The sequence below is a fragment of the Aulonocara sp. 'chitande type north' Nkhata Bay genome, linkage group LG1 (genome assembly GCF_057382095.1).
Source record: "Aulonocara sp. 'chitande type north' Nkhata Bay isolate Kocher_YH1m ecotype deep benthic linkage group LG1, A_spYH_male_GT1.1, whole genome shotgun sequence".
NCBI lineage: Eukaryota > Metazoa > Chordata > Actinopteri > Cichliformes > Cichlidae > Aulonocara > Aulonocara sp. 'chitande type north' Nkhata Bay.
In genome coordinates this window covers 19,762,201-19,779,129 of record NC_141344.1, presented here as the reverse complement: position 1 = coordinate 19,779,129, position 16,929 = coordinate 19,762,201, and the positions used below count along the sequence as shown (strand labels likewise).

Sequence of the window (16,929 nt, the reverse complement as noted above, 5' to 3'; positions counted from 1 at the left end):
AATGATCCAAAAGTGAGTCAATTCCCAAAAATTCCCATGTTAAAACTGACCAGAAAGAGCCACGTACACAGTCTCAATAGCTAATTTTTAACTTCATTTCAATTGTATTGAGGCATTCGGTTTTTAAACCCTTTCATTTGATTAGGGCTGAAAGTTTGGTGTGTGGTCACTTATGATCATAGTTGCCATTCATCTTCTCAGTCTCAGTGTTGGAAATTCCACTATGCTAGTGCTGTCGGTGACATCTGGAGCATTTTTAATTCGATTATCTGACCAATAATATGGCTTGCTGTGTGCTTTATTGTTATTATTATTATTATTATTCACAAACAGTGAAACTCTAGTTAATGATTAATAACCACAGGTTGCTGGGGAAAAATGTGTCATGTGTCAAGCGGTTGCTGGAGATTGCTCGTAGTCGCTACGTAAAACTGGGTTGCAAAGGGCATATATGGTGCTGCACGAAAAATATACTTGCAAATGATTTGGTTGCTAAGAAATTACAGCACTTGCTCGTACATGGATGCATGGATGATGCCAACCTACCTGCAAACACTTGCCAAGCAAGTCTGCATGGTCCATGCAAACTACTGATGACAGCAGCAATCTGCTAGCAATCAAAGCAGTCACAAGAGAGTTTTTTTGGTGCAGCACTGTGTGTTGCACCACACAGATTTCACCTAGCTCACCATGAACATTTTCCCCTATCATCTAATAGTTGTCATATGTGCACAAACCAGTCTGCAGCTCTGTGAGACTGAGGTCATATAGCATTAATTTGTAGATTTAGCATTGTCTAATAATGTAGCACTCGCATCCATTTTAAAATAATTCTGTAATTAATTCTGTATACATTCAAGGCTATTCATTCTCTCTCTCCACCGTACCTCTCTGACTTATTACAGATGAAGCTCCCATCCCGCTGCCTCAGATCTTCATCTTCTCTTTCTCTCTCTGTTCCCTCTGCTCGTCTGATCACAATGGGAGGGAGGGCCTTTAGCTGCTCTGCCCCTCGACTTTGGAATTCCCTACCCCCGGACCTCAGAAATATTAGTTCATTCTCTCTTTTTAAGTCCACCCTCAAAACTCATCTGTTTAAAATTGCCTATTCTTAAATTTCTGTATGTTTTAACTTTTATCTTCTATTTTTACCATTGTGTATATTTCCAGTTTTTATCTGTTGTACAGTGTCCTTGGGTGCTTTGAAAGGCGCTATTTAAATAAAATGTATTATTATTATTATTATTATTATTATTCACCCTCTTGTACCAATATGTTCACTTCTGGCTCCAACCCCCCCAGCATGGCAGCAGTCAAAATAACATAGAGGCTTCACAAACCAACTGGTGACATCATGTTGGCTCGGTCTTTTATATGGAGTCTATTTGATGGGTCTATGAAGAATAGGGAGGCTTTCTGATATATAGAGTAGGGAGTAAATTTGTTAGAAAAGAGTGTGTGATTATTATGATAATGACAGCAGTGTGTGTATGTGCTTGTGTGCACGTGAATGAGCGAGAGTTAGAGAAAGTGAGAGCGAAAGAGAGAGATTTAGGTCACACTGGGACTTACAACTGCAAAATTAATATGCCCTCACTCCTGAAACATCAACAAATAATAAAATACTTTGCTTTACATAACTTATTAAGATGCTCTCTCCCTTATGCTTTCAGCATGCAAATTAATACACTGATCATTTGAATAATCATTTGCATTCCAGATCTCACAATTTCATGTCCAAACTTTAACGGCTCCCGGAGTTCTCATTTTAACAGTAGCTACACAGACAGTCCTTATGGTTCAAATTATTTTAACATGACTATTCCAACCTAACAAGCATAAATTAAGTAAATTCCTATCTTGTGACAGAGATAGGCCATCTGAAGGAAAAATCAGAGTTTGAATTATTCAGCAGACCTTAATTTTACGGGTACTGTTGACTGTGGTGAAATTATTAAAAAAAAAAGTTGTGGGGCTGGCAGTGAAGGATGATAGTATATTATCTGTGAGTTTAAGAGTTCAGTGGCTATGAGGACTTCCTCTGCTGTCTCAGAGATCTCAGAGGAAAGAATGCTCTGCAAATCCATGTGAAGACTGAAAAGAAAATTTTAAAACACAAATGTGTGAAAGTACTTATGCTGAACAAAAGCCTGCACTTGAATCCCTTGCTTTCATTAGCTTTGCCAAGTAGCAGAAAAGTGTGAGGGTGACCCAGAGGTTTGCCACATAAATGAAGCAGGGTGAGGTGAAGGTGAATAGGCAAGAGAGACGATATGCTGGGGGTGGGGTTTAAAAGGCATGGTAGTTAAACTTTTTTCTGTCTCTCACTCTCTCTCTGTCTATTCTGGGCATCAGTGTGTCATGAAGGAATGTGAGGGCCATAAAATATCAGTGCCCTTGAGAAGCTGAAGAGCATTCTTGTCCCCAACTCTTAAAGCTGTCTTTCACTTACAATCACTTTTCCCGACTCACCCTTCGCTCTTATTTCAGAAGTAAGTTTAAAGTAGAACACAGGTGTAGAAGATGGCACCCATGGGAGAGATAACGTTTGGGAAAATTCCTGGGATTAAAAAACATAATAATAATACAAACTTTCTTTCTGGCATCTTTCATCTGACGCACTAAGTTGAGTTTCAAAACTATGCCTTTGTCTCCGTTTGAGTCTGCACCCCCACACACCCATAGAGCTACCCCTTACATCACTACCTTGTAATTTCCATATAATAATTTAAACAGGAGATTCTATTCTCTGCTGCTTCTTTCGTTTTCATCCCATCATTTTATCCATCTTTTGTATTCAAGAATAAAAGCCATAATGAGAAAACAAGGTGCAAAATGATCTTTTCCAGAACCACTAATAAAAACCGCATTACACCCTGGGCTGCACCGCTTAATTACAAAAGGATGAAATCTTTTCTTCTACATCTGGAGAAAACATTGGCTGCATAAGACTGAGGGATTTACAGCTCCCAGTTCTAACCTTGGACTCCAGCACACAGCAATTAGGCAAAACATGGATGGACAACCAGAGCCATGAACTTCAGGAAGAGATGGCTATTCTCTCTTGACACAAGGGAAAAAAAACCCCATAGGTCCCACAGTTTCAAATAAAAATTGTAGTCCCGGGAAACTGGTGGATGATTTTTAAAAAAAATGTATCCTCAGTAGTAGCCACAGATGGGTAAATCGGACTTTCCAATGCGCTGAGGACACCACATTACATTTTGTGTTACACAACCCATACAAAATAGGATGCCTTGAGGAAAACATCTATCAGCATTATCCCTATGACCTGTCAGAAATCCAGGTAACACACTGCTGAAGTTCTAAAATCCAACGGTAATCAATGCATCGCAAAATGGAACAACCTTAGGGTCTGATTTGTTAAGACAAATAACAACTGGGAAACAACTTAGGAGCAATTGCTCTACAGGAAGGAAAGCAAGGGTCTCACAAGGCTGTCAAATAACTGCATGTTATGAAGTGCATATAAATCAATATCAAGTATATAAAAAAAATACTTACTTAGTAATAACAAAGCATTTGGTACTCAAACATCCTTTTTTAGTCAAAACGGGAAGGTTACAAGGCAAGGGAAATGTTACAACACTTAGGGGCATGTATCCATCCCTCTGTAGAGTGTTGCTGTCCCATGACTCTGCCCTGCTGGCCAAACCCAAACAGAATACCGGTCCCTGTGTGCTCATCCTGGCACCTAAATCCTCTCCCTCCTCTCATCTCTCTTTACCCCCACTTTAATGTACAGCTGCACTAAACACAGACCTCAAAACTGAGTAGTTTTGTGGCCCAGACCACACGGAGGCCATTAATCTGGTGGCTAAGCCACTGATGTATTGATGGCACACAGTCAGTAAGCTTGCCTGCTTCTGTCTCTCCATCCCCTTAGCTTAGGAGCTACGCTGCAGAGATTCACAGGAGCCCTGGTGTGGCGCCCCAGAGTAGCATTTACCTGTAAACTGACACTGTTGGTCTTTCAGGTGTGGTGGCTATACACCACCTGATCTGTTGACCAACTGGGCCTAAAGAACTTGAAGTCTGAAACTCAACTGAGTCGAGCTAAGAGCCACATAGCAGTTTTGCATACACTCACAATACATCATAAGTATATGAGCAGGAAATTCTGCTTTCTGAATCACACACAGCAACATTTAAGAAAAAGAAATTCTGTTAAACTGCTGTCTAGGCTAGTCATATTTCCAAAATAGGAGAGAATTAACGTCAGCACTACTATTAATGTCTTGTGGAAATCAGATGGAAACCATAAATACTTTAAGAATACTGCAGAATACTGATTGTGAGAATAACATGAAAAGTCTTTACTTCAAGCCGGGGATTTACAGCAATTTACTTATTTTCAGATGACAGTCAGTCCACATGGCAACTCATTTTACTGCAGTTTGACTATCAAATTTATAGATTCGAAGACACTGCAGAAGCTGTTGATTACATGGACTGATATAAGGGTCTTTTTGAAGAAGAAATATGACTATCAAATATTTATGTTCAAAGACACTGTAAAAACTGCTGATTATAGAGGCTGATAAGGGGGTCATTTTAAAAACAAAAAGGTATATCATTGCCAGGCACCTTTGAAGTAAGGTTTTGTGGAATTAGTAAAGAAAGACAGAAACAACTCGCTTGAAATATCATCTTTACAGAATTTTAGCAGGTGAGAAGTTTGTCCAAGATGTAAATGCTCGCTCAATAATCTCTCCATCTCCTACGATCAAATTAAGAACTTCATTTTACTGTTTTACTGTCACAATTGCAAAATTTTAAAATAAATTGAAGCCGGGAAGGCTTTATGGGCTTGGGAGCCTGACCTTTTGATTTAGTGAGAGAATCAGTGTGTTGGTAATAATGTTAAGAGCTCTGCAGTGAGGTTCGAGAATTTCTAACAGGCAGGAAGAGGACTTAGCTGGGAATCCCCCCTAAAAAATACAATTTAAATTAAATAAAAGCACATATAAAACCTTATGCAAATCCACATCTCCACAGTTTCACTCTCCATGTTTTGAGTTACTTTTGAAAAAACGATTTCCACTGTAGAATTGAAAAAAAGAAAAGAAAAAAAGCAAAAGAAAGAAAGAAAAGTGAATGTAACAATATTTTTTTAAACAATTACTTAATTAAAAAAAAAAACTAAAAATTTGGTGGGAGATGCACAGCGGTTTTGTCACTTTAGGCAAGTGCTTTGTGGTGTAAATCTACAGTGAGGCAAAGTGGAGCTTATCTCTGTCTGAAACCAATGAACCTAGTCACAAAAACCTGTGCCTCATATCTGTTTACTTTAACAAACCCATAACCTACACTTTATGCACTTTTCTCTTGCCCAAAAACACACACAAAAAAAAGTCATATCAACAAATAAAAAAAATAACATAACGGCAGACAATCAAAACACAAAGAGCTTTAGGAACAGAAAATTACCAAAGAACACAGAAAATGTGTCACTCTATCTAAAACAAACCCCGGACTGAGCACCTGGTTTATAATCCACCAGATTTTTAACTCTAGCAACTGAGGGGAAAAAAGCTGAGAGCTGAGAAAAGTCTATCCTCCCCTGTCAAAGGAGCTTTCTCCTTCCTCCCTTTTTGCTTTCATTCACTGTCACTGAGTAAGCCCCAGCAACACCCACAGTAGGGCCTGTGCACATACAATCAACACCACCAGCAGCAACAGCTGTGCCACGGGTCAAAGCCTGACCCTTTCTCTGGCCTTCTCAAGGGGTGGGAGCTAGAAGAGTTGTGAAATTTTTGCACACAGCCAAACACTAACCCCTGCTAGCTCCCCCTTACATGCCTAACAGCCGCTCTCTTAAATCCACCCTGGTTCTCTGTGCTGTAATGCTCCTTCCTTGTTTCACCCACCACTGAGTGAGTGAGATTTGTTTGAAGTAAGATGCAAGAGTTTAAGACCCTGCAGGTGACTACTGAAACAAAGAGTGTAACCAGGGTTCTGGATCATAACAATGTTAACTGGGGAGTAAACAGAGGCAGGGGCCGACACAGAACTTCTCTATGAACTACTGAAAAGATACCTTTCATGTGCCCTATGGCATTTTAGATGACACGGCTGCTCTGTGTGTGCGCCTGCCTGTTCGTCTGTCTGTTTGTGTGTGCATTCACACACTTGTGCATGTGAAAGGAGAGAATGGGCTGTCTCCCAGGATGTGCAGTGAGCGCTTTATTAGAGTGGTAGTACCAGTAAATCAGAGCTCAGCTCTTCCTGGAACTGCTGCAACCTTTCCCACTGAGCACTATTACTGAACAATCATAGGCTAGCCATGATAATTAGCAGTGTATCCTCTAGCACCCCCACCACCACCCTCACTCCTGTCTGTCTCTCCATCCACCACCTACCAGTCCCCCTCATAGAGAAATGCGTCATACGTGAGAGGGTAAAGCGAGGCACCCACTCGCCCAAGTTTTGGACACCTCAGATTACCTTACGTTATATTTTTTGTCTTAATAGCAATGAGAGTAAGAATTTGGGCACATTCGTGAGAAAAGTTTAAGACACTGGGAGAAAGATATAATCACGACAAGCCCAGTCGGCAAGTAAAGCGAGAACTTAACAACAATTCAAAAACCCACCTTACCTACTGTAGGGTGCCATAAGTTGCCTTACTCTCCGCTAGAGAGCTCTTGGACCAAGACCAAATCAACCAGACTGCTGTACACATCCAAAATACACATCAGCATTATTTGATTGCAAAACTACAACATTTTTCCAGAGTTGGAATCAAATCCATAACCTATTTGTGGTTGTTCTCCAACTGCATTCCAATGCACAGTCCAAGAAGACTCGAGTCAATCCCAGTAGTTCTGATCATTAACAGGGAGCGGTCATCATTGCTTGGATTCCCGCATCTGAGAAGCCAGTGCTTCTGCTGAGTAGCGTCATCAGTGAAACACCTTAATGCCTTTTCATGTAACCACTAATCCCTTCATTTACATTACGGCCTCTTTTCCTCTATTATGTTTCATCATGATTATTTGCTCTCTGCAGAGTGTGGACATTTTCTTTCCTCAGTGTTCACTGATTCTTTTGGATTGCACTGAGGGGTAAAATAAGAGCAGTAACTCTACACAAGTTACAGATGTTTTCTGTCCGTTAATGGGCAGAACATATGATCAAAAGCCCTGTTCTTAACGGTAAGGCATGGGACAGTCCCTGCGACCGGCTGTGTAAGGCAGAAAAGAGGGAGTTGAATTTTTTAACACTCCTCTGTGCTCAGTAGGGAAGGAGCAGAACAGAGGAAGGGATTTCAGGACTTGCTTGGTTAAAGATTCCCCATCTGATAGTGACGGCACTTTCCCCCCGTCTTTCCATGGCCAAGCGGCATCTGGAGTGGATTTTGTGCTAGCAGACACCGAGGAACATGATTACATTCGGCTAACTGCGCTCTAAACTGATTATGCATGTGCCAAGCTAATGGACTACATTTGCAAGAGGAAAAATAACATCCAATCAATCTCAATTACCACCGATTGCACCGGCCCCCGAGACAAGGAAGGTAGCCAGCTAACCCCCCATGCTCCTCCCCTTTCCCCCAACCCTTGACTGGAAGCTGAGGCCTGTGGCTTGGCCTGGTTAGTCCCCACCCTTTCTGTCTGGCCAAAGCAGTCGGGCCTGGAGCTAGATGAGTCTCTCACCTCCACACTAAAACACAGAGAAGCCCCAAGGCCTGAGTGGAGAGCTGTATGTATATCACATTAGCCAGTGGAGGGTTCTCTAGGAGTGACCATCCTGTGAGCAGATGGGCGATCATCACGCTGTCATCAGAGCGACCAAAATCCCCATGATCCATGGGAAAAAGAGAAGGTATAAGTTAGTTTCAGTGCACAGGGGACTGAAGCAGAACTCACAGACTTCAGAATTGGTATCTCTGAACTGAGAGCACAGCACACAGGGGAAAAGAGCATCACCCCCCACTGTGTGGTGGTCTAGTGGTCAGGATGACTTGCTGGATCGTTCTGTGGTCTTTTGGAACATTCCAATACATGGGGTGGTGGGGGTGATATTTTTAGAAAGCCCTAATATGGGCCGCATACCACAGACTCTCAAATTATCCCATCCAGCTTAGCCCTCAGTTTAAACCTTCCTTTTTAATTCCAGTAATTACAGGCTCCAATTTATATGGAGCTGTGCACACAAAGGGCCTGTTTAATGCAAACCAGTTTGATTTGGGTGAAGTGTCCCAAGCATCTCCCACATCTTACAGCCTGTTTATGCTGACTTGATGATTTATTTTCTCCCCAAAAAGGTTAAAAATGGTGCTATTTGCATCAGATTTCTTTGGGGAAGCATAAATGAATGGTGATTTTTTCTTTTTTTGCGCATGCATAATATACCAAGTTGGTTTTACAGGCTTTTAGGGCACTGTGGTTTTCTGTCTGTCAGTATCTCTACCAGGACAGTAAATTCAAAATGGTAAGAAAACTGACATTGTCAAATGGGGAGCCAGTACAGTGAAAAAACCTTAAAACCATGTGCTTGTCCGTTAAACATTGATGAGCTGTAAAACACTGTATTAATTCTTGTTGACTCATGAACATTTAGGTTTTGGAGTAAGGTCTGGGATGAGAAGAGCTTAAAAAGACCACTATGTTCTCTTGAGAGAGCAGGTAATTTCTGGACAAATGCACATACTCCCAGTCAGAAGATCAATTGGTTTTAAGAAATATGGAGCCATCTTAAGAGGCTTAAGTCATAAAAAATGATCATGCCTGGATGTGTTGTACATATTTAATCCCCCACAGCCCAAAGAGCAGTGTGACATGTCTCTTCTCTCCTAAAACTTGCACAGACAAAGAAATAGGGGAGATTTTTTTGGGGGTTTGCACTACAGTTGAAGCCCAAAGATGTAGAAGAAGTTATACTCTATGCGGCAAAGCAAAACATGGATCTTTCTCAAAAAGGTGTAAGCATGAGAGAAAGTAAGCCAGAGCTGGTCCATTTTCTTCTAATGGGAGACTGTTATTGGAATTTGGCCCAGTAAGTCCAGAAGCTAAGGTTAAGAGAGGAGGACCAAAGACTGGGAAACACATGCACTGACCTGACAAATTCACAGACTATGTGTTTACACTAAAATGTTAATATCAGAGTGTTTGTGTATGATAGCATTAAGAGTTCCCTAAAGTAGCCAGCTCTGGCTATGAGCACAGCAGCACTGCCTTCCTGCAGTGTAAACCTTGAGTTTGCAAGGAGCAGCCAATCAGAAGAAAGGTGGCTTAAAATAAGGAGGGTCTTTAAGGTAGAGGAGGCTGCACCCAAACCCCTTAAGATAAATAAGGATTATACTGAAGGGAATTAAAATCATTCTTAATATAGTGCAAGAATATAAATATGAAACTGAAAATGACACTATAATGCTATAACGCTAATCTAAAAATGTCCCTGTGATCTCTGTTGTCATGGAGCAAACCACAGAATGACAAGCTAAACACCTCCTGACCTCTTTAAAGTAGCAATAGAAGCCCCGCTTCACACCTTCCCCTTTAAGAAAAAATGAAATTGATTTTTTTTTTTTTTAAATTTTGCTGTTACTTCAATACAAAGAAGCTGTGAGGAGGAAACACGGCTGTCATTTCAGCCGGCCTGACAAACATTCATAATGCTGAATGATTTTTAAATGGACAAGATTTTTGAAGAGGTTCAAAATGACCACTTCACCTTAGTTTTTAATGCGGTTAAAACACCATGCTTGAGGTAGCACATTTTTCACATACCTTTTAATACCTCCATTGCACTGTCAACTGAGTTCTTTAAATACTCAAACAAGGATGCTGAAGCTAGATTACAAATAAGGATGACATCTATTAGGCAGCATTCAGTGCTTTGTGTTGGATCCTGTTGTTTGTGTAGTGTATGCTTATAGCAAGTATGTTTGGTCAGTGTTGGTATGTGTTTTGTTATCTGTGCGTGTGTGCGCAACTATGCCAGTTTGGGTTAAGCACAGAGTGGCCGAAGCCGCAGACACACAGGATAGGTACCTAAGTGGAATCAGGCCTGTTAGATTTATGGCCATTTGTTCGGAGAGTGTTCATCCACTGGCTATTATGGAATGATTAGAGGAGAAGGTGAAGCTCCAAGTCCAGCAAAAATCAATACGGCTGTCGAGAACAATTCAGCCTTTCCCGCTCCGAGGAGTATTAGCACCAAACCTCTGTCTCCTAACACTTCTTCATTCGTCTCCAAGTGATTCAGGCCCAAGCTTCCAAAACAGCTACGCCTGTTCTGTCCTGCATGTTCTTCTCATTGCAGCAGTGGGGCCCTGCTTCTATATGACAACTGGGAAGGCAGCAGCTACACGACAAAGCTTTCATTCATGCCTCTGGAGCGCACCGAGTAGCGGTGCAAAGCTAAAACATGTACTGTATGTTGCAGAGAAGCATTGCTTTAACGGGGATTCGTTTTTAAGATTTGTTTTGCATTTTTAGCAAAACAAAGTTCTGAGGTTCAAAGACTAAAAATAATGTCAAATGTGACAATGAGTCTGTATTAAAACACTTCAAATGATGCATTAATGACAGAATTGTAAATCGGCAGCTGTGTTGCATGAACAGGACAAGGCTGAATAATGGGTTTGATAAAAAAATAAAAATAAAAAACAAACTTGTGGATCACTGACCTTGTACAGTTTAAGGCTAGCCTCATGGCGGGAATTGACAGTGTGCATCCTCAGCTTCTCCAGGCTATTAGTGTAGTAGTCGCAGGCATTGCACTTTAGGTGCACCGGATTGCCTATGGCCACACATTTCAGGCGCCATTCGTTGCCTTTGCCCCCTTCTTTGATGTGGGCCACAAGCTGGTACTTTTGCACATGCTTGTCTGTTTTGCAGTGCAGCTGGAAGTTGGCCTTGAGCTGAGTAGTGTAGTGGCACAACTTGCACTGATGCGAGTCTCCAACAACGGCACGCCACTCCTCCTCCGGCAGGCTCCGTTCAGCTCCCATATGCATGCCAAGCACATCCAGGTTATCAGTGGTGAAGCGGTTGCACACAGCGCACTGAAAGAGCTTGAGAGAGGGATCTATAGTCTGCGATAAACTTTCTCCCAGGGTCATCAGTTCTTCGGACACCAACTGCCCACCACCTAGCCGCACATCCATAGGGATTTCCCCACCTACTAGAACAAAGCAAACACACGAAGAGAAAACAAAACAAAGAGAAGAGAACAGTATCATCAGCTGAGACCTATTCAAAGCATACAGTCTAGATGGCTATTTCAAGTAAATACATGCTTAAAAGAATGTGTCTGGTAGGTATGATATTATGTGAAGGATAATGCTCATTTTTTTTGTCTCTAGCCAACAAATAGCTCTGAGCTAGGAAACAAGAGCGCCTGGACATTTCTACAAAAGCCTTCCAATGCCAGAAAATGAACATGCACATTTTCACTGTTTGGGCTGATGCTCTTTCATCTCCTGCCTGTAAATCAACTCTAAAGGTCAACAGAAAAAAGCAACGTGTTTTCTAATTACAGTAAAGACTTTCCAAGCTCAAAATACCGTGAATCAACCCCACTCCCCTTGTTCACACAATGATGCTTTTTATTCTTTTTAATTTACACTACTTTCCTTGGATTATTTTCCACCTTTCTCTTCAGATTACCTCTAACACCTAACAGATTAAGTCTGCTTGGTACTGAGTCGAACCATAGAGCAGAGGGGGAAAAAACACAAAAAACTGCAAGCACATATCTTATGACACCGACCACATAATTGATGTCTGTAGAGTCTGGGAAAAAAAATGAATGCTAAAAAAACGAGGTAAGAGCCGGTGTTTTTGCCTTTGCTTGCTGATCTTTAATCTTTCACTGGCCAGACTGAGCATGCAGGCTTGACCCTGCCTGGCTTTACACTAAATTAATTCCAGCAGCTTCTTTTTATTTATTGCTGCAGTATGCAGCCTGTTCTTGGACTTTTCTCCATTACCTGAGTTTTTATAGCCAGGAGAGGGAGACCTTTGAGAAGCCCTGTGAAATCACTCACAGACCCAGCTCACCAGTCATGGCTCTTTATGCTCAATCATACAAAACCACAGATGCACATATATGTCATTATACTGTACCTACCAGCTTTTTCCCTCTTGCACTTCCCTTTTCTCTCATTGTCTGTTACTTTTAAGATTTCATTATTTACCATAGACCCCTTGTCCACAGCTAAATTTTGATTGCATGTCATCAGACCAAGCTTTTGTTTAATATAGGCTGCTTTATATTCAAACTATTTTAATGTGAACCTCTGTATATTAGGCCATCCTTTTTTTTGTGCTAGGGGATTCTTGAAAAGAAAAAAAGGTAAAAGACTGAATCTTTCCATTTGATCAGACTGTTTTCAAGACAAATGTTTTAGGTATATAACCATCTGACTTGACAGCTGTATTGCTCCACGGTGTGCTGTAACCATATTTCAGGACAGAGAAGTAAAAGTTGCACCTCTCTTTAACTCCTGCTCTTGATCTCGTATTGTCTTTATCAGGGCTGTAGTCCTGAGTTTTGGGAGCGAGGATAAGAAAGAAGCTGATATAACCTGAGGTCAGCACTTGCCATAAATTGTACCTCTTTAGAAATACACCCTACAGTAAAAAAAAGAAAAAGAAATCCAGAATGAGAGCATAAAAAGTGCACCTCTGTGTCTGTTTGTTTAGGGATCTCGTACTGAGCCTTATGTATTATATGGTGGTACCGTTAATATCAGAGTGTTTGTGTATGATAGCGTTAAGAGTTCCTTAAAGTGTGACCATGGATAACACTACTGCAGTTTATGGGCCCAGACTGTGTAATTATTGCCTCTCTTGCAATATGCTTATTACTACTCACCTCACAGGAAAATGAACCAGATGGCAGAAGAGGGAAAAAAAATTAGTCACAGCAATAAATTCTTGTTTGTGTCTTCAAACTGGTGACAGTTGAAACAAGTCTGTACAAACTGTGTGGTTGTAACTGGTCCTACAAACACTTTGCTATGCTGCTGAATTACCCTTGCTGAGGCCTCTAACCTCCCTTCTTTGACCAAGATTAAATTTATAGCTGAAATTACTGACTTGGAAGAAACAGAGAACTCCAGCGGTGAAGTTCAGCAGCAGTTTGAAAGTAAAAAGCTAAGGCTGGTTGACTGTGTGGAAAGGAGGGGGAAAAGCATAGATTATACATGTTTGGCCTTCTAAATCACCTTGTATGGATATCACACAGTGAGCTTCAAAATTCTGCTAAATCATATCAACACACTGTCATTTGAGTGCCCTGTAAAAGATTGCATGAGTAGGGAAATAAATAATCTTTTGCTTTCTGTATGCTGCCTGGCACATTTATTATAAGAAAAAAAATGTTATGCTGGCCTTGTGCACTAGAACATTCTACCATTGCTGGTAAACACATATCTTATGGCATGAGAACAAAGCAGCTGCCTAAGTACAAATCCGTGATATGCCGGAGTACAGCATATTGTATTGCAGCTTATCGCTTTGGTTTGTTTTTCATTTGATAAAATTTTGCATTATTGTCTTGTGTTCGTGTAAATGAATAAATTAGGAATCAAGATAGAGTTCAGCTAAAAGGTCTAGTTATTGTTTTTTCTTTTTTGTGGGGAAATGCTTTTGAGAACCAAATGGGACATACCAAGTGCAGGAGCCAAGGCAGCCATGTTCGGATCTAGGTGAAAGCTCCCCATCAGGAACTGGGCCTCAGCTCCAGCTGGGTCTATCTTGAGGCTTGGTGGAAGGCTCATGTTCTGCGTCAGGTAATACTGGTAGAGCTCAGCCTCAGAGGGCGAAGGCATAGCACCCAAGCCAAGTCGCCCGTGCTGCATCTGAGTCACATTCTGCTGGAGCAGCATCATGTTGTGCATGTGCTTTTCACTAGTCATGTGAATACGAAGGTTCCGCGCCACATTGGTCTCGTAGTCACACACCTCACACCTCCAAGAAGGTTTGCTCTTCGGCTTGGTTGGGGAGGGGACCCCACAAGGTCCGGACATGTGAGTGGAGGATTGTGAAGGATGGTGGTGGGGAGGGTGATGGCTACTGGCCTGGGTGACTGACGGGACAGCCACCACTCCTCCTGGTGTATGTCCAAACACCTGGTCCTGTGCAGACCCAATGGAGCCTCCATTCTGCAGTGTCTGCATATTGTTCAGGTGCTTGTCTGACTGCATATGGATGCTTAAGTTCCCCTTTGTGGTGGTGGAGTAGTTACACACCTACGAAATACAAGATCCGTTTTTCTTAAACTGTGATAAAATGATACAGATACAAATTTAATATCCTTAGCTGCTATATAAAATGCACCTAAATCAACAAAAAGTTATCTACATACCTCACACCGGAAGGGCTTGTATCCACAGGTATAGCTTTCTCCACGAGCCAGACGAGGGTGGCTCTGACCACTGCTGCAGTATACGCAAGAGCCTCCAGAGTCTGGGTGCTTCTCTTTCATGTGGGCCTCCAGAGTCTGCTGGTACTTGTAATGCCAGTTGCATTTGGGACACTTGAGTGTCTTGCATGAATTGCGTGAATGCATCATGGTCATGTGACCACCCAAAGAACGTGAGGAACCCAGAACAGTGTCACATTTAGGGCATTCGACCCCACTAACTCCACTGCCACTGGGCCCATGGTTCTGTGAACACTCACCCATTCCTGTTATGTCACAGGAACCCCCTGGGAGGGGGTGCGAGTGGCCATGAGATGAAGGGTGGAGGTGATGATGATGGTGGTGCACGTGGTGATGATGCAGAAGGGCTCCATTTTCCTCCTCTCCCTCTGCAGGGCAATCATTTGGTTCTGGAGCTGTGGCACTATCTCGATTGGCACTTTCATCAGGAGCAGCATTGGTGGACAGAGGCGAGGAGGAAGTGCCAGAAGTTTCATCCTCGCTCCTTCTGACGGCAGCTGTCACCAGTGCCATGGGAACAGTAGGTCCCTGGCAGTTAAAGCTCAGAGGGAGCTCTGAGGTCCTCCCTCCACCATCTGCAGTTGAACCCTCTTCCTTGACAGAGGAGGAAATGGAAGCAAGGGCTTTGCTGTTAAGTGTGGAACTGACTGCAGAGGTGCAGGGAGAAGGCTGGAGAGTGCTACTAGGCATTAATAAAGGAGATTTGGAAATGCTTTGGTTTGAGACAGCTGGTTCCCCCGCTTCACCCCCACCGCTGCTACTGTTACCACCACAGGCCATTGCAGTGCTTTCTGCCTCATCTTCCTCTGCCCCTAATAACAGTTCCTCGTCCTCCTCAGAGCCCCCGGTCTGGCTGGATAAGTGTGCCTTGCTTTCATGTCCCTTAGTGTTCCCATCTTCTCCCTTGCAAGCCAACTCTTTCCCAGCAGGCTCCTCTGTTCTCCCTCCCTGTTTGGGCAGGGCACTGGAGTCTTTGGCAGAGCCTGGGGATGAGGTAAGAGTGGGCGCTTTGGGAATGCTCAGCCCTCCAAGAGAAAGCACTGAGCCTAATGGGGTTTGTTGCTGCTGCTGTTGCTGGAGGCCAGAGTCAGAGTCTTTGTTCAGGAGGGTCTCACTGCCCCCACTGCTGCTTCCAGGCTCTAGATGGACACCACTAAATGTGCCATAGAAGCTCTGTCCAGAGTTAAGAGGGAGCAGCGTAGATGGCAGAGGAGTGCTCTTATTTTTTGGTTCCAGGAAACTTATGAGGGGCTCTTTGTCCTTCCCAATGCCCTGGATAATGGCAGATGCATGCTTATCTCCTAACAGCCGCCGCTCATCTTCACACAGTGTCATGCGGTGATCGTGGACAGCATGAGTGGCAAAGGAACGGGCATAGCCGAAGGACAGCTTGCAGAGAAAACACATGAGAATGGGCTTACCCTTGCCATATAGGGCTAGCCCATCAAATTTGGAGAAATCCACATTGTTGGGAACATCTTTGGATACACAGGACTTCTTGGCAGACCCATCGCTGTTCAGGTAATCCTTGTTGCTTTTGTGCCGCACATCGAAGACACGGAAACTGTGCAGGACAGGGCTAAGGCCTGCCATTGTTGAGGTATTGGGGAAACCTTGGTCTGAATTACCAAACCACTTTCCAAAGGACGAGGCTATGTGGAACGTGTTGATGATCTGTGGGTAAACTGAGGACGAAGTCCCAGCAGGTTCCCCTGGTTTCCCCCCACTCGAGAGAGAGTTTGTAGGAAGCAGGCCGGGTACCATGCCTCCACTACTTTGGATCAACTGACTGAGGCTCTCCACAATGTAGGCTGAGCCATCTGGTTGGTAGACTATCTCTCCAGCCAGGTTCTCCACATCACTACTCTCCTCTTCCTCTTCCTCCTCCCCTTCCTCACTCCCACTCTCAGGTGGTCCCTGTTGTTGTGTGGGCTGATGTCGCAGAAGAGTGGGCATACCTCCTCCCCCTGAAGCTATTGGCATCCCAGGAAAAGGTTGAAGACTAGGGAAACAGTTGTCAATCTCCATTTCATCTAAGTCCTCAGATTCTTCCTCTTCTCCACAGCTCACTCCCTCTTGGTCTTCTTCGTCAAGACCCTCTCCTCTGGGATGCAGCTGGCCTGTGGCAGAGCTATCACGGTGGGTCCGGGGTGATGTCTGCTTTGGCTGCTGCTGCTGCTGAGACTGTAGTTCTCTTACCCTGTCATGAGGTGCAATAGAGTTTTGGGACTGAGAGGGGTAGGGACCAGAGAGAGACAGCGGGTCCAGGGAAGGTGCCTGGTTGGTGCAGGTGACCTGTGAGCTATTGTGATCGTTCCAGGGCTGAGGTGGTTGCTGCTGCTGGGAGGAGCCGAGCCCATCGTCTGTCCCAGAAACCACGGGAGACTCACAGCTGTCCATGCTGATGCCTACATGAGGCATTCATCGCATCCAGGCCTGCAGAGACACAAAATGATTACGATAAGAGGTTAAAGTTGTATTTGGGACAGTAAGCACACAAACAGCACA

At 43.2% G+C, this 16,929-nt stretch overlaps 1 protein-coding gene across 2 annotated transcripts in view; it reads right to left on the bottom strand.

Moving 5' to 3' along the window:
• Nucleotides 1-16,929, bottom strand: part of zfhx3b (zinc finger homeobox 3b) — a 330,171-nt gene that overhangs the window by 72,876 nt on the left and 240,366 nt on the right. For both annotated transcript variants that reach the window (XM_086287421.1, XM_086287429.1), the window contains 3 exons: nucleotides 14,344-16,857; nucleotides 13,648-14,227; nucleotides 10,658-11,154 (listed from right to left, as the gene is read on the bottom strand). In XM_086287421.1, the coding sequence (XP_086143547.1) occupies nucleotides 10,658-11,154; nucleotides 13,648-14,227; nucleotides 14,344-16,842 (3,576 nt within the window). In that variant the 5' untranslated portion in view covers nucleotides 16,843-16,857. The remainder of the gene's footprint in view (nucleotides 1-10,657; nucleotides 11,155-13,647; nucleotides 14,228-14,343; nucleotides 16,858-16,929) is intronic.